The following is a 22,818-nucleotide window of genomic DNA, read 5'->3' on the forward strand; positions in this document are numbered from 1 at the left end:
ACCTTTATTTATTTTTATGTGGTGCTGAGGAGCAAACCCAGTGCCTCACACATGATAGGCAAGAGCTCTATGACCGAGCTTCAACCCCTGCCTTGGTCAGCTAATTTTTAACAAGGATGCCAAGACTATTCAATGGGAAGAGGACAACCTGTTCAACCCAAGTTTAAGAACTGCACTAAATCTGAAGAGCAAACATAAATTTTTAGAAGAAACTATAGGGGAAAATCTTTGTGGTATTAGATTTGGCAATAATTTCTTGGATGTAATACCAAAAACAAAGAAAAATACTGGCTTCATCAAAATTTAAAATGTGGAGTGGATGAGGGTATAGCTCAGTGGTAAAAGTACTTGCCTAGTACTTGCCACATAAAAATAAAGATACAGTGTATTCATCTACAACTAAATAAATATTAAAAAAAAAAGAGGGCTGGGGTTGTGGCTCAGCAGTAGAGCATGTGCCTAGCATGTGCAAGGCCCTGGGTTCAATCCTCAGCACCACATAAAAATAAATAAAATAAAGGCATTGTATTCATGTACAATTAAGGGGGAAAAAAGGGAGGGGGGATCAGGGAAGGCATAACAGAAAACATCCCAACAAAGGGTTGATATACAGGGCAGGAGAGGAGAAAAGAGCACATGCTGTGATCCAAAGTGTATTTGAGGGGACGAATGGAAGCAGGGTCAGTCATAAAGAGCCTTTTATACTATGCTAAGGGGTTTCAATTTTGTCATGAAGCTAATGGAAACCAGTTACCAGTTTGAGCAGGAAAGTTAAGACAAGGTTGCATTTTAGAAAATAATGGATTGGAGCCAGGACACACATCAAATGGCTATTGTAGCAATATGGAAGAGTTATGATGGTATCTGGGACTAGGATTTTGGCATTTAGTCACAGACATAGCCAAAAACGATTAAATTGGTTCCTGGTCATAGTTGAGTGAAGAGTAATCAAGGATCAGGTTTCAGGGCTGAGACAGGAGTTCCATGTGTCAGATACTGTGCTAAATACTTTTTTTTTTTTTTATAGTTCATGACCCTTTTTGAGTCTTGACCCTTTGTGGCTCACAAGGGCTTTGACCTCATCAGTGGATTTTTTTTTAGAGAGAGAGAATTTTATTAAAATATTTATTTATTTATTTTTTTAAGTTTTCGGCGGACACAACATCCTTTTTTGTATGTGGTGCTGAGGATCGAACCCGGGCCTCACGCATGCCAGGCGAGCATGCTACTGCTTGAGCCACATCCCCAGCCCCTGTGCTAAATACTTGACACACATTATCTCCTTTAATCTGTACCACAAACCTGTGGATAACATTACCCTTACTTTACAGGAGAAAACAAGGAAAGGTTAAGTCATTCATCAAAAGTATGACTAAATCCAATTTTTTTTTTGTATTTTATTTAGAGGTAGGGTCTCACTGAGTTGCTTAGCCCCTCACTTTTTGCTGAGGCTGGCTTTGAACTCAAGATCCTCCTGCCTCAGCCTCCTGAGCCACTGGGATTACACGTGTGCTAAATCCAAATTTTTGATAAATTATTTACATAAGGGCTGGGATTGTGGCTCAGTGGTAGAGCACTTGCCTAGTGCAAGTGCAACCTGGGTTCGATTCTCAGCAGCACATAAAAAAAAAAATAAAGGCATTGTATTGTGTCCATCTACAAAAATGATTCTCTCTTTTTAAAAAAGTTATATACATAAACTTGTATGGAAAAGAAACTAAAACATTTGTTTTCCTTTCAATTGCCTATATTAACACATCACTCTTATTCCTTTACCTTGTTAGTATAGTGTTATTCCTTAGAATAACACATGTGATGGCACAGGCCTTTAATCCCAACTCAGGAAGCTGAGACAGGAGGATTGCAAATTCAAGGCTAGCTTCAGCAATTTAGCAATGCTCTAAGCAACTCAATGATACCCTGTCTCAATATTAAAAATAAAAAGGGCTCTGGATGTGGCTCAGTGGTAGAGCACCCCTGGGTTCAATCCCCAGTACCCCCTCCCCCCAAAAAAGGGGGGGTTGTAAACACTGGTCAGTGCCTAGGAAGTCCTGTCCTGATAAGGACTCTCAAGAATTTGGGAATGTGGGTAAGGAAAAGGGAAACGGACCACTTCCCTTCTCTCCCAATCTTTTAAGTGGGGGTCAAAGCAGAGCAACCTTGGTTGTAAAGGAATGTACTCACAAAATATCTGAAGAAATTCATTTGTGCAGTAAGCACACAACATATTCTGTATTTTCCCCTCTACTTATAGGGTTAGTGCAGCCCACCATGTTGTCCTGGCCTGGTCAAAACTCTCTCTGTTGGTCCTCCAAGTTGTTATAAATATTTTTAGTTGTAGATGGACACAATACCTCTTTTTTTTTTTTTACTTTTATTTAATTTTTAGTTGTAAATGGACCATTATTATTTATTTATATGTTGTGCTGAGAATGGAACCCAGTGCCTCACACATTCTAGGCAAGTATTCCACCACTGAGCCACAACCCCAGCCCCCCCATCCAAGTAAGATCAATAAACAGTATGTTGGGGCTTTTGCAGCCCTGGGGTTAAACACAATATTTTCAGTGAACATATAGGCAAATTCTTATTTCAAACTTTGTTTTTTTTTTTTTTTTTTGGCACTGGGGTTTGAACCCAAGGCCACTTAACCACTAAGAAACATTCTTAGCCCTTATTTATATTTCATTTAGAGACAGGATTTCATTAAGTAGCCAAACTTTGAACTCATGATTTTCCTGACTTAGCCTCCAGAGCCACTGGGATTACCGGCATGTGCCACTGCACCCGGCCTTATTTCATACTTCTGAAAACTTGAAACTACCAAGTTATTCAGGAATCTAGATTTTAAAGAGACATGTGCTTCCAGAACAGTACACTGTAAGATCATTAAGTTAAAATAGGAGCCTGGCATGGTGAAGCATGCCTGTAATCCCAGTGGCTCAGGAGGCTGAGGCAGGAGGATCTCAAGTTCAAAGCCAGCCTTAGCAAAAAGTGAGGGGCTAAGCAACTCATTGAGACCCTATCTCTAAATAAAATACAAAATAGGGCTGGAGATATGTGGTCAAGTGGTCAAGTTCAATCCCTGGTATCCAAATATAAATATATAATAGGAGACCTGTCAGAGCCATTTCAGTGACTTGCTGGATTTCACAGGTGCCCAGGATAAGGGTAAGCAGTTTTTATCTATCATCTTGTAATTGAATAAGAACCAAAGCACTCCTCCTCTAAACCCAGTACAGGGATAAAAGGATTAAAACAACCCCTACTCATTAAACCACCATGCAGTCACCTGCTAGCTTCTCAGAGCAGGAAATGGACAGTTTTTCTCCAGGATATCACAGCACAAGTAGACTGAAACTTGTCAGTCCCACCCAATACCCATTTATGAAGCACCCTACCTATCTGCTAAGACCCACCACTGTTCACCAGTCTGGAGAGCATGGACAATTGTCAAGATTAAAGATTAGGACAAGCAGGAGACAGTTTCCAGGGGCTAAGTCAATTTCAGTTCTCAGTTACCCCTTTAATATTTTTGAAGGAGCTCAGAAACAACCTTAACCGGAGGGAACACTGCCATGTAATAGGTCTGGTTCTGCTAATGCAAACATGCTACTATGGCAAGAGGTCATTGCTTCAAAATAACTGAAAAGTGATTTGAGACCAAATTCACTGACTGAAAGATGATTTGAAGTATCTATGTCTAATTCGCTAATTTGTTAGTTAGTATAAATATAACAAATTTGAGGACCATATGTCTATAGATTCTCCTCCAAACATAATATTTCCCAAGGTCAAGATCTTATTTCTAAGCAATTTCTAAGGAGGTTTTACTGGGCCTGACTACTGACGAATGGAATTAAGATGATGAAGTCCTGAGAAGCAAGGACCACTGTGATTCCAGGATATCTTCTTGCAATCCCTGCTTAATCAATCAACAAGTATGCTAAATGTGAAAAGAAAAATTTAAAAGAATTAAGGCCAAAATCTGAAGTCACTGTATCATACCACAAGGGGGCAATGTTTGAACACTAGCAACACGAAGTATTTGGCAGATGCTTTGTTTATTTCCCTTTTTAACACCAAGCTGAGATGACTGCAGCTGCTGAGAGGTGGGCTGGTCTCTGCCTTCTCTCTAGGGAGTTGGCACTAACTCTTAATACTGGCAACACAGCTTTCAAGGGACCAAGAGAGGAAGCTGACAGCAGGAGGAAAAGTGGAGCAGCTGATCTCATCCAGGTCTGATAAACATACCCAGTAGCGCCTAGAGGTTGAGGTGGTAGTGGTATAACAGTGGTTCTCAAACTATAGCAGGTATCAGAATCATCTGCAGCCCTGTTAAACAGATTGCAGGACTTCAACCCCAATTTCCAATTCAAAAGACCTAAGACCTAAAGTAGGGTCCCATAATTTGCACTGCAAACAAGTTCTCCCAGGTGATGCTGATGATGCTAAGGACACATTGAGAATCACTGCTATAGAGTATTTCTGGCTCTGCGCCCTTCCTTCAACAGTTCCCTATTCTGTCTTCCGTATCATCTACTACTTTCTTTTCTACCATCCCTCTTTAGCCTCCTTTAGGAAAACTAAAGGACAGACAGAAAACAGGAATTAACACTGATGTTAAACTTGTCTTTTATTGCTCTGGGCAAGGATTCCATCACTCCAGCCTACTGTTAAGGTATTTTGGAAGCAGATTTATTCCAAATACATAAATAATTCCTCTCATCTTTGTTCAATGGTTGCACAGGGATGCGGGGAGTAGCTCAGTAAAAAGTAACTGATGCTTTTCCAATAAGATTTTACTTTAGGGTTCATAAAGGGGGTGGAATATGGTAGGTATATGTCCCACCAGAGTTTGTAAATTTTCTTTACATACCCTAGAATTAAACATATTGTAAATACTTTTACAAAAATTACCATTTTAAAACTATTAAAGTGTGTAATTCAGTGGCATTAAGTACATTCACATTTTTTTTGGCAATCATCACCATCTATCTTCAGAATGCTTTCAGATTTGCAAACTGACACTCGAAGCCCATTAAACAATTGCTGATAGCCCCCTTCCCTATCCTTTAACCACCACCATTCTACTCCTAGACTACTTTTGGACTGTTTCTCTTTCACTTAATAAGAAAGACAGTCTACTGCTGACCAGTGGGGTTGCTTCTCTACATGCAAGTTTTCTTGCATATAGTTGATTTGAGTTCATTATAGAGAAACAGGTGGAGACAAACTGGATGTGGGCCTTCTATCCGCGTCTCAGCAGCCCTGCCATGGATCTGCCCGATTCTTTCGCATCAAAAAGTTGATCTTTCGAGCCATTTCCATGTTGTAGATCCGCCTGCAGGTTTCATAGCTTTCCCGCTGTCGCTTTCGGCAAGGTTTCTCATAGTATCTTCGTCGTTTAATGTCCTCAATGAGCCCATCCATGCTGAGGATTCTGTATGAAGGCAGGTAATCAGATTAGAACTTGGGCTCATTGCTGCTTACAAACTCCAATTGGGAGGAATCACTTGTAATTTAAAGAAATATAAATCTTTTTTTAGTTGTGGATGGACACAATAATCTTTATTTTTATTTATTTATTTTTATGAGGTTCTGAGGATCGAATCCAGGGCCTCACATATGTGAGGCAAGGGGCTGGGGATGTGGCTCAAGCGGTAGCGCGCTCGCCTGACATGCGTGCGGCCCGGGTTCAATCCTCAGCACCACATACCAACAAAGATGTTGTGTCCGCCGAGAACTAAACAATAAAACATTAAAAATTCTCTCTCTCCTCTCTCACTCTCTTTAAAAAAAAAAAAAAAAAACATGTGTGAGGCAAGCACTCTACCACTGAGCCACACCCCCAGCCCAGAAATATAAATCTCTAGGGGTGATTCCTACTTGGTCCTTAGTGGAGAATACAGTTCCATTCTGTTTTTTTGGGGGGTGCTGGGGATTGCACTCAGGGGCATTCAACCACTGAGCCATATCCCCAGCCCTATTTTGTATTTTATTTAGAGACAGGGTCTCACTCACTGAGTTATTTAGCACCTCACTTTTGCTGATGCTGGCCTGGAACTTGGGATTCTCCTGCTTCAGCCTCCCAAACCACTGAGATTACAGTTGTGTGCCACAGCGCCTGGCTTGGTTGCATTTTTATTAAGAATTGATGGTTAGGGCTGGGTTGAGGCTCATTGGTATAGCACTTGCCTAACATGCATGAGGCAATGGGTTTATCCTAAGCACCACATAAAAATAAACAAATAAAATAAGGGCATCTGTCCATCTATAACGACAAAAAAAAAAAAAAGAATTGATGGTTAGCCCAGCAGTAATTCCAGCTACTCCAGAGATTGAGGCAAGAGGACTGAAAAAAGTTCAAGGTGAACCTGCACAACTTAGTGAGGCCTTAAGAAACTTAGCAAGACCCAGTCTCAAAAGTTAAAAAAAAAAAAAAAAAAGGAGCTGGGAATATAATTCAGTGGTAGAGTGCTTGCATAGCATGTGAAAGGCCCTGGGTTCAATCCCTAGTATTGGCCTAGTATTGGGGATGGAGGAGGGCGAATTGATTCAGCTGAAGTCTGAGAAATATTGGGGCCTACATAAATGCAGGAAATAGGCAGCCCATACCACACCAGTGAAACTTCAATCCCACTCCATTTTCTTAAAGAAAATAAATTTTATTGTACATCAGTTTAGTGATTATTTCATTCTGCCATTTATACAAAAGTCTCCCTCATTAAATTGAAAATCCCTGAAGGCAGAAACCATATTTTATTAATATTAATCTCATATAAATGTCAGTTAAATTGATACTTTATTTCTTGGTCACCTGCCCAATTCCTTACAATGCAATTTTTTCCCACTGGACTAATAACTCCCTGAACAAATTCACTTCTTAGTTCCAAGCCAAGAAGACACTAGGGCTTTATTTATTTAACCAACCTAATCCTTAGGCTCCCAATGTATAATTTGTCTTTCCCTTTCAACTCCTTATTGATTGGTCATGAAAGAGTCAGTGGCACCTTCCTACTGCTGCCCTCTATTCCTGCTTATCTTGTCCTTTCATTATATGTAAAAAGTCACAAACAACTGGAAATTAGAGGTTGACACATGGCTATTATAATTTGAAGAAGGGACAAAGAAAATAAAAACAAGAAAACTACTAGCTAGTTTTCTGCCCAGTGGAAAGCTCCATTTATTGTTGCTACATTGGACTACAAAGTCTGAGATAAATAGCTCAGCTTGAAAATAGCTTTAGGTAAATTACAAATGTGAACAGAGGTGGGAACCACTGTCCTATAAGCTCTTTTCCCAGGATCCTGCTGTTTATGAGGGGCTGGGGTGCAGTACAGTGGTAGAGAACTTACCAAGCATGTATGAGGTCCTGTGTTCAGTATGGTGGGGGTCCCCTTCCCTGCTGGCTTTTGGGTCCCTCATACAAAGGTTCCTGACAGGCCTCTCCACTGACCCTCTACAGAAGACCATATATTCTAATCCCCAGGTACAGAATAATTTGTAGGCTACTAGAGTGTCTTATCTGTGTGGATCAGCTGGTTCACATTTTAGTGGCCAGGAGATGGGAACCAAGAGAATAGCTGCACACTCCCAAAAAGAGATGATCTAGGCAGGTTCTGTTGGAAACAGTCATGCTTGGAAGTCATGCAAATATAACACTAAAGTCCTACAACAGAGAAATGAGGTACTAGAGATCAAAAGACTCCATACCCTGGCCCAAAAAGGATAGGCTTTTTTTCTCAATTTACCCATAAATGTTATTCCTTCAAATTCTGACTATAAACCTCCTTGATTCTGATTATATACGATTCTCCTAACCTTTGCCAGAGGGCCTCAACCTTGATACACTCTTCATTTCCTGAAGAATTTTTTAGGAGGTACTGATGCCTAGCTCTCACTCTTCTAAGACTGACTTAATTGGTTTAGAGTAAGGCCATGCACTGGGAATCTTTCCCAGGTGACTCTAATGCCATATTATGATTGAGAAAAAAAAAAAAAATGACCCAGACACTGTTGACTCCTAAATTTTTATCTCTAGGAGAAATCTTATGTTAGAGGTAGACGAATATTTCCAACTGCCTCAAACCCTACAAAACTGTATTTGTCTCCTTTCCAAATTTATTCCACAAGAATTACATTAGAGCTGGGCAAGGTGGCACATACCTGTAATCTCAGTGACCTAGGAGGCTGGAACAGGAGGATTAAGAGTTCAACACCAGCCTCAGCAATTTAGGAAGGCCCTAACTAAATCAAGTGAACCCCTGTCTCAACACATAAATCAGATCATCTAGTAAAGTGAGTCCCAGACTTACACTTAGTCCCAGCCACATCCCCAGCCCCATTTTGTATTTTATTTAGAGACAGGGTCTCATTGAGTTGCTTAGTGCTTTGCCATTGCTGAGGCTAGTTTTGAACTCACAATTCTCCTGTCTCAGGCTCCCAAGCTGCTGGGATTACAGGCAGTTGCCACCATACCCAACTTCATTCTTTTTCTTTTTCTACCTAATAAAATCCTATTTGTAACTGTGGTGTGTGTGTGTGTGTTTGTATACACACACAACGGAATATTACTCAGCAATAAAAGAGAATAAAATTATGGCATTTTTCAGGTAAATAGATGGAGCTGGAGAATATCATGCTAAGCAAAATAAGACAATCACTAAAACCAAAGGCCCAATGTTTTCTCTGATAAATGGATGCTAATCTAAAATGGGAGGGGGGGCATGAGAATGAGTGGAAGAACTACTTTGGATTAGGCAAAGCGGGAGGGAGAGGGGGCATGAGGATAGGAAAGACGATGGAATGAGATGGACATCATTACCCTAGGTACATGTAGACTACATGAATGGTGTGTCCTTACTTTGTGTACAACCAAAGAAGTGAAAAATCATGCTCTAATTGTGTACAATGACTCGAAGAGCATTCTGCTGAAGTATATAACTGATTAGAATAAATAAATTTTTAAAAATATCCTATTTGTTCCTCAAAGGCCCAAATCAATTATTATATCTGGATGCTGAAGCAGGAGGATCTCAAGTTCAAGGCCAGCCTCATCTGAGAGATAAGTAGGTTGCCCTATTTCCATTCTTTTTGAGACCCCCATCAAAAAGGGGGGGGGGGAGCTAGAAATATAGCTCAGTGGTAAAGTGCCCCAACTCATCCAGGTGAAACCAATTACTCGCACCCTCCCTTCCTAAAGCACTATTTGTTAGGTCGGTGGTGGCGACTTGGTGGCAACAAAGCAGCCCAAGCCGAAAAAGAACATCAATCAGATGTCAATCAGCAGGACCCCCTGGCCAATCCTGGAGTTCAGCCAACTCCCCTGACCAACTCCAAGGGGGCAAGGGACCCTAGAAACACCTTTTCCTGTCCCAAGACCTTCCCTTCCTGCTGTAAGCCCCATAAAAGTCCAGTCCAGTGTAGCTTCCATGCGGTTTCTCCTCAGACCCTTCCCCTGTCCCCTCTGGGTCTGATGGAGTTCCGCCCGGGAGTGATACCTCAATAAAGCCTGTTCAACGGTCCTTTTAAATCTGCCTCCTTTGGCTATTGCCTGCCCCGACACTATTCTCAAACTTTAGCATGCGGTATTCAACTAAAAAACCTATTAAAACATGACTATTGGGCTGGGGATGTGGCTCAAGCGGTGACAAGCTCGCCTGGCATGCTTGCGGCCCAGGTTCGATCCTCAGCACCACATACAAAGATGTTGTGTCCACCAAAAACTAAAAAATAAATATTAAAAAAAAATTAAACAAAACAAGACTATTGTGCCACCTCCAGTCTCTTCTTCTGTAGGAAGTCTAGAGTGAAACTCAAGAATTTACATTTCTTTCTTTCTTTTTTTAATATTTTTTAGTTGTCAATGGACCTTTATTTTATTTATTTATATGTGGTGCTGGGAATTGAACCCAGGGCCTCACACTTGTTGAGCAAGCACTCTACCATTGAGCCACAACCCCAGCCCAAGAATTTACATTTCTTTTCACAGTGCTGGGGATTGAACCCGGGGTATCAAATATGCTACTACCCAGCCACACCCTACCCCCACGTGCATTTCTAATAAGTTCCTAAGATATGCAGCTGCTCATGGTCCAGGAAGAACCAAGGCACACTGTCCATGCCTCTTTCAGCACAGATCAGGTAGTATTATATTTAACTATATTAAAAAAAAAAATTCCCTTATTGGTTGTGTTCTTTCTAAGATTAAAGACCAATTCTTTTTTTTTTTTTAGTATTTCATTAGTTGTTGATGGACCTTTATTTATTTACATGTGGTGCTGAGAATCGAACTCAGTGCCTCCCACATGCTAGGCAAGCACTCTACCACTGAGCCACAACCTCAGCCCCAAAGACCAATTCTTTATTCATTTTTGCATATGTCATAATGCTTGGCAACGAGAAAATTATCAGCAAATGGTTTATATATGAGATGCCCCTCAAAAGCTCATGTGTGAGACAATGCAAGAATTTTCAGAGGTGGAATGGCTAACTATATGATTAGGTTATATGAGGTATAACCTAATCAGTGGATTGATCCATTGATAAGAATTAGCAGGGCAGTAACAATAGGCAGGCAAGGTGTGGATGGAGAAGTAGGCCACTCAGGGTGAGACTCTGGGGTTTATATTTTGCCTTGGTAAGCAGAACTCTACTTCCTGGTTGTCATATCTTGTGCTTCCTGATGCCACACCCTTCCACTGCAATGTTCTGCCTCACCTTAGGCCCAGAGCTATGGAGTTGGCCTACCCTGGAATAAAGCTCTTAAGCTCTGAAACCATGAGCCTAAAAACTAAAAATTTTCCTCCTCGGGGGCTGGGGATGTGGCTCAAGCGGTAGCGCGCTCGCCTGGCATGCGTGCGGCCCAGGTTCGATCCTCAGCACCACATACCAACAAAGATGTTGTGTCTGCCGAGAACTAAAAAATAAATATTAAAAAAAAAAAAATTCTCTCTCTCTCTCTCTTTAAAAAAAAAAAAAATTTTCCTCCTCTAACTTATTCTTGTTAAGTATTTTAGCAACAGCAATGAAAAGCTGATTAAAACATGTATGGTAAAAGTGAACCTTCTCAATGATGGAGAAACATCTATTGCACTAGAATTAAGAACAGTTAATCCTTGTGCAGTGGACATTTTTTTGCAGTACAGTACAGTTCTGGCAGTTATTAGCTCAGAAACCCTCTATATTACCTTTACTAAAATAAAACATTAGCATTTAAATAGTAATTTTTAAAACCATGATCCTGGGGCTGGGGATGTGGCTCAAGCGGTAGCGCGCTCGCCTGGCATGCGTGCGGCCCGGGTTCAATCCTCAGAACCACATACCAACAAAGATGTTGTGTCCGCTGAGAACTAAAAAATAAATATTAAAATTTCTTTCTCTCTCTCTCCCTCTCCTCTCTCACTGTTTAAAAAAATAAAAATAAAAAAATAAAACCATGATCCTAATTACAATCCTATGAAACTGATTAGGAAGATAATGTCAAATTTTTACAAATTAAGAAACTAAAATTCAGAGGCCGACTTGCCAAAGATCACAAAATGGAGCTATAGGAATCCAGGTTTGTAGTGCAGTGCTCTGCAATAATATCATTTCTCAAATGGAAATCTCTTCAAATACAGAAGACAAATTATTATGAAGCCTACAGGCAAAGAAGACAATGAGAGAGAGGAAGAACTGGGCGAGAGAGGAAGAACTAGAGCAAAGAGGAAAATGGGAGCCAAGATATGGCAACACTGAAGAAAAGAAATGATCTAAACACCTAAGTATTGATTTCTGTCCAGACCTGTGTTTACTACTGTTTAGTCAAGGTCTCTTTTTGAACTAGAGACTAGTATATTGGGGAAATACAGAAAAAGCTTCTGAAAGAAAGATTGGATATATAATGTAAAAAGGAAAAAGTCTGGATTTGAGGGAGTATAAAAAGGACAGAGAATCTGAACATAGCATCACCTAGGAAGAGGACTCTATTGGAATAACAAAGACAGTTTAAAAGTAGGGTGAAAGGAACTGCAAGAAGAGAGAATTCAAACACATTCTGGGGTACTCTTGGTATTTCAAAAGAGTTTTGAAACAGAGATGATCATCTTACTAAGTAAATGCCTGAAACAAAAAGGTAAAACAAGAAAAATAATTTAAAAAAACCATAGGGTGGAGGTGGGGAAAGGATAGAAAGAACATATGGTTGAGAAATGGTATTCCCTGGGCAGTTCTAATTAACTTCCAAAACACTAAGCAAATAAAAATTATGAGATGCCAGCTGAGGATTCCCTCTTACCCGGTACCTTCTAGTCATCCTGAAAAAGCAGATTAACTTCAAATGCTCCAGTCCCTACAGCAGAGGCATCTATTTAACTATCTCTCATAGATAGATAAAGAGAGAGTGAGAGAGAGAGAGAGAATTTTTTTAATATTTATTTTTTAGTCTTTGGCGGACACAACATCTTTGTTTGTACGTGGTACTGAGGATCGAACCCGGGCCGCACGCATGCCAGGCGAGTGCACTACCGATTGAGCCACATCCCCAGCCCGGGAGGAAGAGCTTTGAACTAAATAGGAAGGGTGTTACTAATAATGCTTCTGCTTCCAAAGGTAGTTCAAGGACTAGGAGACCAAGAGCTTTAGTGTAAACATATCAGCCTGCAGTTTGGGTGCCTGGCAACCTAATATGAAGGAGAAACCAGCTGCCAGTTTTAGTGAAATTCAGCTGATTATGTAAAAGGAGCAGAGCTGCCTAGAGGGAGGAGCTGGGGGTGGCAAACTCACATGTCAGTGTAGCTAGCTTACGTCAAGACCAACGTGTAGGCAGTAGGACTCAATGGACCCAGAAGCTGGCCCACTAGGAGTAAAAGGGGTCAACTGAGCATACTTCCGGTATGTTTCCCTCTCCTTGTCTGGGGGCCAGCCAATCACACAGAGCTTCCTAGCAACCCCCACTCTCCATCTCCTCATCCTAGGATGAGGGCCTCTGCTTATGTAACAGGCATTTTGTGGCGGTCTCACTGGGCAGACACATAGGTTGTTTCCTTTGCAAGACTTCCTCTGTACTCCAAACATGGTAAGTTTTTACCACCTCCTCTCCTCTCATTTGCTCTCCTATCTATAATAATCAGAGAACAGATCAAGCAATCTTGTTTTTTTTGCAGGAGGTGGGGGGGTGGGAAGGATTGAACCCAAGAGCACTTTATCACTGCAACTTGTGATCCTTTTTCCTCTGCCTCCTGCGTTGCTGGGATTACAGGTATGCATCACCATCCCTGACAGCCAACTTATTTTTAAACTATCAGAAAGCTGAAAGAGGTTAATGAGAAACCTGGAATAAGAAACGTGTACAGAAAAGGTGGTCAGAGGGGACATTAGAGAAAAGCAGAGAAAAAGAAGTAAAATGCAATAGTCAGAAAATACTGTATTTAGTAGGCAGGAAGACAGAAGACTAGGCCACTCCAGAATTGACCCACTTAACATTTGCAAGCTTGAAAAAGTCCTTGCCTAGAAAATTATTCTAAAAGCAAAATATTTGTTCACTTTTCCCCCTGAAACTGAAGTAATAATTTATGGAACACATTTTTAATAATCCAAGATAAAAAAGAAACAGAAATACACCTTTCTAAAGAGAGAAAATAAAATGACAAGTATCCTTCCTAAGGATTATAAAAATCATAGCTGGGCTCTGTGGTACACACCTGTAATCCCAGTAATTCTGGAAGCAAGATGATCAAAAGTTCAAGGTCAGTCTCAGCAATTTAGCAAGGCCCTCAGCAGCTTAGAACCCTGTCTCAAACTAAAAAATAAAAAAGGCTACGGATATAACTTAAGTAAAGCACCCCCGGGGTCAATCCCCTATATCAGAAAAAAAAAATTATATATCTGTATATCTATACCTATATGTCATTTCCATAATACTTTCCCAAACTATTTCTTTGTAACCAATGCCCCCCAACCCTTGGATTGAACCCAGGAGTGCTTAATCACTGAGCCACATCCCCAGACAGGGCCTCATTAAGTTGTTGAGGCTGGCTTTCAACTTGCAATCCTCCTGCCTCAGCCTCCCAAACTACTGGGATTATAGGTGTTAGCCACCTTGATTGGTGCCAATGCACTTCTTGTACTGGCTTTCCAGACAATCCTAGCCACAATGTTTTAATTTTCCAAACTCATAAAGAAGCCTAAAGATTAAACTTTAGATTCTGAGTCTTTGGGGCCCAAATTTCTTTTCTTTTTTCCTCCTGTGGCAATGGGGATCATACCCATGGCATCATGCATACTATACAAGTACACGGACCTATAGCCCTCAAACCTTTTTTTTTTTTCATGCCAGAGATTGAACCCAGAGTGCTTAACCACTGAAGCACCTCCCCACCCCTTTTTATTTTTATTTATTTATTTAATATTATAATATTTATTTTTTAGTTATCAGCGGACACAACATCTTTGTTTGTATGTGGTGCTGAGGATCGAACCTGGGCCGTTTGCATGCCAGGTGAGCGCGCTACTGCTTGAGCCACATCCCCAGCACCCCCTTTTTATTTTTTAGACAGGATCTTGTTAAATTGCTTAGGGCCTTGCTAAATTAGTTGCTGAGGCTGGCTTTGAACTTGCAATCCTTCTGTCTCAGCCTCCCAAGCCCCTGGGAGAGCATTTTTTAAATTTTGAGATGCCTCGGCCTCCGGAATTGCTGGTATTACAGGCATGCTCCCCCTAGACCTGGCTAAATACTGTTTTCCAATTAAGGTACTTAACAAGGGTTTTTGGATGAATTTGATATATCTTACTTGAGTACCTACTTTCTCTCCCTTTTGATCTGTTTTAATATCATTTATTTATTTTTATGTGGTGCTAAGGTTCGAAACCAAGACCTCACACATGCTAGGCAAGCGCTCTACCACTGAGCCACAACCCCAGCCCTTGATTTTTTTATTAAATATTTTTTTAGTTATCAATGGACCTTTATTTTATTTATTCATACACAGTACTGAGAATCGAACCCAGGGCCTCAACATGCTGGGGAAGGAATGCAGGACCTTGTACATGCTAGGCAAATACTCTACCACTGAGCTATATCCCCATTTCTGGAACACCAATTTTAACTGTAGTGAGCTGGGGATATGGCTCAGTAGCAAAGCTTTTGCTTGGCATGTGTGAGGTTCTGAGTTCAATCCCTAACACTGTAAAAAGAAAAATTAAGTGAAGTGAGGGCAAGTAAGGGCAGGAGTGCTGGCCCTAAAACAGATACAATGGCAATGAATACAAAGTTTAGCTAAAATTTTAATTAAAAACAAAAGAGAAACTTCAGAAAAATTCTGTGTTTGCTTATAATGACAGAACCTCTGTAGTTCCTTCGCTTTTCTCTGCTGTTAAGGATACTTCAGTGGAAAAGTTTGACAAACACTTAAAGGGGCTGACAAAAGACAAAGAACATTTATGTTCATTAGACATTTAACAAGCACTTCCTATGTGCAAGACCCTTCAGTAAATGTGAGGCATATACAAATAAAAAAGTACACATAAGTCTCTGCCTTAAGGAGTCTAAAGTCTATTAAAATGATTTTCAATTCTTATGAAATATTAAAATCTCATGGGGCATTTTGAAAATGCTGCTCGTCAGGCATCATGCCACAGATATTCTCATTTAGCCTCAGGTTGGGCCCTGGCACTAAGAGGTTTTTTGTTTAGTTTTTTCAGTGCTGGGGATCAAACCCAGGGCCTCACACATTAGGTAGGCAATCTACCAGAGCTATACTTCTGCCCCCAAATGTTTGTTGTTTTTTTTTTTTTAATTTTTTTTAATATTTATTTTTTAGTTCTCAGCGGACACAACATCTTTGTTGGTATGTGGTGCTAAGGATCGAACCCGGGCCACACGCATGCCAGGCGAGCACGCTACCACTTGAGCCACATCCCCAGCCCCCAAATGATTGTTTAAGCTGGATGTGGTAGCACCTTCAGGACGCTGAGATGGGAGGATTGCTTGAGCCTAGCAGTTAAGAGGTGAGCCTGGGCTCCCCAGATAGTTGTAAAAAAGTGGCCAGGATTGAAAACTATAGGATGTCACACTAATTGCTTCTGATTAAAATTAACACTTCCACTCAGGAAAAATGTATGTGTAAACTGCCAATCACTAATAAAAAGGGAATCTTAACAGAGTTATGAGACTGCTATTTCTAAAAAGATAGAAATTTAGAGAGAGTTGAAAACCAATTCCCTAGAATATGTGAAACAGTACCAGGCCGGGGGGGAAGAAGGTATCCACACATACATCTACTTTCTACCATTCATTTATTTTCCCCTTACCTACCACCAGCTTATACCTAGGAGAATGAAGGGTTTAGGTCAAAATGAAAAACAGTAAAAGCAAAAACAGTAGTGATTAAATAAAAAAGATCCTGGCTGAATAAGGATTTTGGAGAAGGACACAAAGAAGTATGATTGTAGGTTATTAACTAGAACAAGAGGCTCCTCTCAGAAGAGATGATCAACCCAATCACAGATAGGAGATTATAATTATATATATAATTTTTTGTTTTTGGGTACTGGGGATTGAACCTAGGGGCACTTTACCACTGAACCCCAACCCTTTTAATTAATTTTTTTTTTTGGTTTTAGAGATTTAACCCAGAGGCGCTTTACTACTGAGCTATATCCCTATCCCTTTGTTTTTTATTTTGAGATTAAGATCTCACTTAGTTGCTTAGGACCTTGCTAAATTGCTGAGGCTGGCTTTTTTTTTTTAATCTTACTTATTTATTTTTTTTGTCTTTTTTGGAACTGGGGGGTCGAACCCAGGGCTTTGCGATTGCACCCAGGGCTTTGCCACTGAGCTACATCCCAGCCCTGAGGCTGGCTTTTAATGTTTTGTTTGTTGTTGTTGTTTTCCTGGCACCTGCGATTGAACCCAGGAGTGCTTAACCACTGAGCCACATTCCCAACCCTTTTTATATTTTATTTAGAAACAGATCTTGCTAAATTGCTTAGGGCCTTGCCAAGTTGCTAAGACTGGCTTTCAACTTGTGATCCTCCTGCCTTAACCTCCCAAGCCACTGAGATTACAGGCATGCACCACCATGCCTGGCATAAAGATATTTTTATTTCTCAGATTTTTTGTTTAAAATTTTTGAAAGTGGAAACGCAGGATACATTTTATATATACAAGAATGAATACAAACAGAATAAATACTGTTATTTAAATAGAGATTAGCAATAGGCTAAACAGAAGAGGACTTGGTGGGAAAGCATTACAGTCTTTAAGAAAATTCATTTACTACTGATAAACTAATCCTCATGTCAAAATAAAGTTAAATAATTATTTTCACTTTTTTCTCATCTCTGGGCCACCTTAAGCATAACCTTATTCAAGGAAGACAGAAGACAACTAAAAGTAAATTCTCAGTCTCTCAAGAAAAAACAAATCACCCACAGAGCAGAGCCAACTTACAATGAGTTCCACTGTAGAAGCAAGGTTTCATTAAGGAAGCAAAACTTCCTTACAATGAGTTCCAAATTGGGATAATACCTAACACATAATGCCTACTATTATAGTTTGGATCTGGAATGTTCCCCAAAGGCTCATGTGTTGGAGGCTTAGTGCCCAGTGTAGCTATGTTCAGAGGTGGGGCTTTCAGGAAATGACTGCATCTTGAGGGATCTAACCTCATTAGTGGGTTAATCCATTGATGTGACTCTGGGAGGTGGTGGATATATAAGAGGTGGGACACAGTTGAAGAGAGTAGGGAAGGGAAGGGGATTGTATCCCTGGCTCCCTGTACCATGCCCTCTCCACCATGATATTCTGCCTCACCACAGTCCCATCATAAGGAAACAAGTTGACCACAGATTAAAACCTCTGAAATTGAAAACCAAAATAACCCTTTCCTCCTTTAGGATGATTTTCTCAAGTATTGTGCCACAGCAAAGGAAAGCTGACTAACACTCTTCTGAGCACTTTACACGTATCAACTAACAAGCCTCAGGTCAACGCTATGAGACGGATATCATTAATAAGCTCCACTTGACATATAAGGAAACTAAGGCAGAGACATTAAGTAACTTATCAGACATCATGAAGTTATTAAGTGGCAGAGCTTGGATCTGAACCAGGCAGTTTGCATTTTGTATGTGTGTGGGGGGCACTCAGGGCACTCAACCACTGAGCCACAACCCCAGCCCTATTTTTTATTTTATTCAGAGACAGGGTCTCACTGAGTTGCATAGTGCCTTGCTCTTGTTGAGGCTGGCTTTGAACTCGAGATCCTCCTGCTTCAGCCTCCTGGCTCGCTAGGATTATAGGCATGCACCACCATGCCCAGCATTCTGCACCTTGAATCACTGAGTTATAGTGCCTTATTAACATGAACAGACTATTTTCAAGCTGTAGCTTGGTCAAAAGCATTAAAATGGTAGTAAGGCACAGTGGTGCACACCTGTAACCATAGAAACCTGGGAGGCTGAGGCAAGAGGATAGCAAATTTGAGATCAGTCCGGGAAACTTATTAGATTCTGTCTCAAAATAATTAAAATTTTCAAAAAAGGCTGGGGAGGTAGCTCAGTGATAGACTGTTCCCCTAGCAAGTGCCAGGCTCTGGGATTAATCCTAGTCCCACACACTCACACAAAAATACTGCCATGTTTTTGGTTCTTTGTTAAAGTAGCTAATTATCTAAACACAAAATCCTTCCTTTTGTGCTACCTGTGCTTTAGAAACAGGGGTTAAGTTAAGGGGACCAAAAACTGAGCCTTTTGGAATTTGTTTTATCATCAAGTAATTGCTGCTCTTCAATATCCCTCAATAATATGAACACCTCAAGGTGGAGATATAAGTGGTGATAGAGTGCTTGCCTAGAATGTAAAAACAAAACAAAAACATCTCTCAACCACTCTGACCCATTTAAATCCACTAAAATAAATCATAAATAAAATAAAACACACAGAAAAAGATTTATAGGAAAAGGTCAGGAGAAGAAAGGGGTAGTTATATGTGAGATATTCCTTTGCCCAAATTCAGTATTTCACTTCACTAGTTAATTCACTATTGAGTCTATATGTCACCTGTGAAAACATTTTGTGCTTCCAATATAAGGACAGAGAAAGGTCATCAGACACTTCATCCCTCTCAGACATGACACCAGATGGTCTGAAATAAGAGAGAGGGGAGGGGGGAGGGAAAGGGAGGGAAGGGGAGAGGGGGAGAGGGAGAGAGGGAGAGAGGGAGAGGGGGAGAGGGGGAGAGGGAGGGGAAAGGAGGGGGGAGGGAGGGGAAAGGAGGGGGGAGGGAGGGGAGAGGAGGGGGAGGGAGGGGGAGGAGGGGGGAGGGAGGGGGAGGAGGGGGGAGGGAGGGGGAGGAGGGGGGAGGGAGGGGGAGGTGGGGGGAGGGAGGGGGAGGAAGGAAGGGAGGAAAGAGAGGGAAGAGAAGGACTGAGTAGCAGGCAACAGAGGAAAAAAAGAAATAGGGTATGCTAATGGATCTTAATGACAATGCACAGGGAATACCTTCTGCCTGAGGTTTGCATAAACACAGAATGAGGTGATGGGGCTGACCCAAGACCAAATCTTGAGTTTATTTATTTGCAGGTGCTGGGGATTAAACCCAGGGCCCCACACATGCTAGGCAACCTCCTGGCTACATTGCCAGCCTCCAAAACCAGATGCTTTTAAAAGAATAAAAAAATCCTGATTCTGAAACTGCTCATTTAGTTTCTGACAGCATCCCACTTATTGCATTCTTCTGCCATGTGGCCCTGCTCACCCAGAACTTGGCTTTCCTAAAAATTAAGATTCTCTTTTACTTGCACTCTCAGTCCCCCAAATCCAACCAATATTTAAACCTAATCAAATAAGGTTTCTTAACTGGAAAATGACTACCACAAGTCCTCTCCATTTCAAGAAAAGCTACTAACCTTTTAATATAGACAAAGAACACTAAAAAAGTGTGCTTTATGCTTCTCTACACCATTCAATAATTGCATGACCCAAGAAATATAATCTTTATGAACTTTCCTTACTTGTGAAAAGAAACCATATCAAAGGACTTAAGACAGAGGGATAGCTCATGTAATCTCTTAAAATCTCCTTCCTGCCAGGTATGGTGGTGCCTATAATCCCAGCTACTCAGGAGGTTGAGGCAGGAGAAATACAAGTTCAAGGGCAGCCTGGGAAACTTTAGTGAGACATAGTCTCAAAATAAAAAAATAAAAAAGGGCTGTAGGTATAGCTTAGTAGTAGAACATCCCTGTATTCAATCTCCAGTATCGTGCAAAAAAAAAAAAAAAACACCCCAAAACAAAAATACTCCTACAATTCCTTGGTAATTCAACTCAACACATATTTGTTTCTCCAAACCATGGTTCTCACTGAAGAGAGAAAACAATGAATTAGGAATTCCAGAAAGTCAAAAATCTTACAAGTGGTGACAAGGGAACTTTCTGACCGAGAAATTTGAGTGGTAAGGCATTATTAGGGTTATCCTTTATCTCACAGCCTAGCATTCAAAAACCTTTCGGTACAGCTCCTCCACTTCTAATTTATTCACATCTATGTATTTTTGTTTATCTGTAACCCTCTTGTAAACCTTTAATGACATCCCATCTCTTGCTTGTTTCTCCAAGATCCCAATCTAAATTAATCTCTTCCATTGGCCTTGTCCTACACCAAACCCTCCTTTAGCTATTTACCAATGTTACTGCTTCCTAGTAACTTCACATCTCGATTTTCCCTTTGGTTTCTTTTGTAAGTCGTGGATAAAACTCAGGTTCATTATCAAAGGGATGAGTATTGCTTGATGAATAAGCTTCACAGTTAGGTTTTAGGAAGAATTTCATTTTTAAGAAAATAAACTGTGGGGCTGAGAAGTTTCCAAAGACTAGACCCCCACCTGGGTTGGCACTGGTTTGAGAACAATCCGTGATGGGTGTGTATGGGTGGGTAACGACCTCACTTCCCAGAGAGTCCATCCAGTCCTGTTTCTGATCCCTTTACGGAGTTACCTGTTCAGGGTTCTGTATGCACCTTCCACGTTCCCTTCGTGTACCATCACAGTCCTGGCAATGAACTTCAGGTGCTTTGCCATGACTTTGGATTTAGGTCTTCACTCTTCAGGACCTACAGGAGGGCGGAGAAAAGGCAAGGAAAGCACAGAGACCTAGTAAGGGAAAGAACCACAAAATGCACGTCACCGCGCGCTTTATTCAATGTCTGAAAAGGAAACGTGCTCAGGGTCACGCGAGACGGGGCACGCGGAGGGTATCTGTATCGTAGAGCATGAGAATCGGTAGAAGACTCCCTTGTTCTCTTTGCTAGTACAAACCCGAGAAAACGGGGAAAACCAAGGGTAGCCAGGCTTCGCCACCGAGGCCGCGTCGCCGGGCGCGGGGGGACGGCCGGGGCAGGGGCGCGCCGCAGGTCCAACGACCGCTCAGGGGACAAGGAGTCTGCCGGGCGTGGGGGAGGGGGCCGCCGTGCAGACCCGGCCCTCCCCAGGCCCTCGGAGGCTTCCCGACCGCGGAGGGAGTCCCTCACCCGGCAACCTCAGAAGGCGCCCGACCCCCGGCGCTCGCGACCGGAAGCGGAAACTACGGAATCCCCAGCGCCGCGCGCGAAGCCGGGGGCGTAGGGAGGAATCGAGCACCGGAAACCATGGCAGCGCGCTTTCAGGCTGAGGTGGACGTCCTCTCCTTGCCCCGAGCCTGGACTCCACACCTGACCGAGCGAAAGGCTGGACTCAGATTTCGCCGGAACACGTTCCCAGCCCTCTACCGAGTCCGTTCCCCTTGATCCTACTGAACCCATAATATTCAAGCCATTCACATTCCTGGATGGAGAATGAGAAATAGGCAACGCTTCCTGAGCATGCTTCCCGGTTGTTGTTGTGGGTTTTTTTATTTGTTTGTTTGTTTTTTTGGGGGCAAGAACATAGATCTGCCCTCCGTCCCCGAAGAAAAACAACCTCATACCCTTCGTCTGCCTCGAAACTAAGGGAAAGTGGGCGAGAAAAAGTGAACATACTCTGAATCTACTATAACATCATCTTTCTAACCATTTCACTAAATTAAGAGAAATCACTAAATAAAGACATGGGAAATGCCTGCAGGATTTAGAATAAAAAATGTTGTATGTCGGTTTTGCCATTTGACTCCTAGTAAGACCTGCTAGAAATATTTTCTTCCACATTGTGGAATTATTTATTTGTATATTATTTCTACATATCTGTTTATGGTTATTCATGTAAGTTCAGATCTAAAGATTACAGGGAAAACATAACTCATCTAGAATTCATAGAGAGAGACACCTCATCAACTATACTAACAGGAACTCATACAAAAACATAAGCCTATTCAGGTGTGGGGAAACACACCTGAATTCCAGTGGGTCCCAAGACTGAGGCAAGAGAATGGCAAGTTCAAGGCCTCAGCAACTTGTGAAACTCTGTGTCAAAATAAAGGGCTGAGAATGTAGCTCAGTGGTGGAGGACCTCTGGACTCAAGTCTCCAGTACTACCAAAAAAAAAAAAAAATCCCTTAAACCTACTTCAGAGTAATCCAGGTCCAAAGTACCAAAATATAGCTAGACTGGGTTATCATTATGATTATCACAAACTTTTTATTGAATGCTTACTCTGTTCCCAGTACTGTTGGTATCATTCCAGTGCTTCTTGCATCACTAAAAGACAGTATGTGGACATAAAAGATAAATAGTGAAACAAGGTAACATAACATATGCAAAATAAATTACATAGACAACAGCATAATATGATGGAAAGATACTGGATTAGAAGATACTCATCAGGGCTGGGGATGTGGCTCAAGCGGTAGTGCGCTCTCCTGGCAT

General features: G+C 41.4%; 1 protein-coding gene and 1 long non-coding RNA gene across 5 annotated transcripts; one reads left to right on the forward strand and one right to left on the reverse strand.

Annotated features, from left to right (window-relative positions):
* Positions 1 to 4,611: 4,611 nt before the first annotated feature.
* Positions 4,612 to 21,655, reverse strand: Mrps21 (mitochondrial ribosomal protein S21). Of its 2 annotated transcripts, none has more exons than XM_005331155.5 (3): positions 21,511 to 21,655; positions 20,979 to 21,093; positions 4,612 to 5,443 (listed from the first exon to the last, which is right to left on the reverse strand). In XM_005331155.5, the coding sequence occupies exons 2-3, from the start codon at positions 21,059 to 21,061 to the stop codon at positions 5,263 to 5,265; spliced, it is 264 nt and encodes an 87-aa protein (XP_005331212.1). In that variant the 5' UTR covers positions 21,062 to 21,093; positions 21,511 to 21,655; the 3' UTR covers positions 4,612 to 5,262. The 2 variants fall into 2 exon arrangements, with proteins under 2 accessions (XP_005331212.1, XP_005331213.1); XM_005331156.5 differs by lacking the exon at positions 21,511 to 21,655 and adding an exon at positions 21,299 to 21,504.
* On the forward strand, positions 12,589 to 16,145 carry LOC144368533 (uncharacterized). 3 transcript variants are annotated; one of them, XR_013428295.1, is made up of 4 exons: positions 12,589 to 13,060; positions 13,149 to 13,243; positions 14,413 to 14,482; positions 15,804 to 16,145. It is a non-coding gene; the product is annotated as an uncharacterized LOC144368533 (long non-coding RNA). The 3 variants fall into 3 exon arrangements; XR_013428296.1 differs by lacking the exon at positions 14,413 to 14,482 and having other exon boundaries at positions 12,605 to 13,060; XR_013428294.1 differs by lacking the exon at positions 13,149 to 13,243 and having other exon boundaries at positions 12,609 to 13,060.
* Positions 21,656 to 22,818: the final 1,163 nt, after the last annotated feature.

This window comes from Ictidomys tridecemlineatus, chromosome 11, assembly GCF_052094955.1.
Source record: "Ictidomys tridecemlineatus isolate mIctTri1 chromosome 11, mIctTri1.hap1, whole genome shotgun sequence".
Taxonomy (NCBI): Eukaryota; Metazoa; Chordata; class Mammalia; order Rodentia; family Sciuridae; genus Ictidomys; species Ictidomys tridecemlineatus.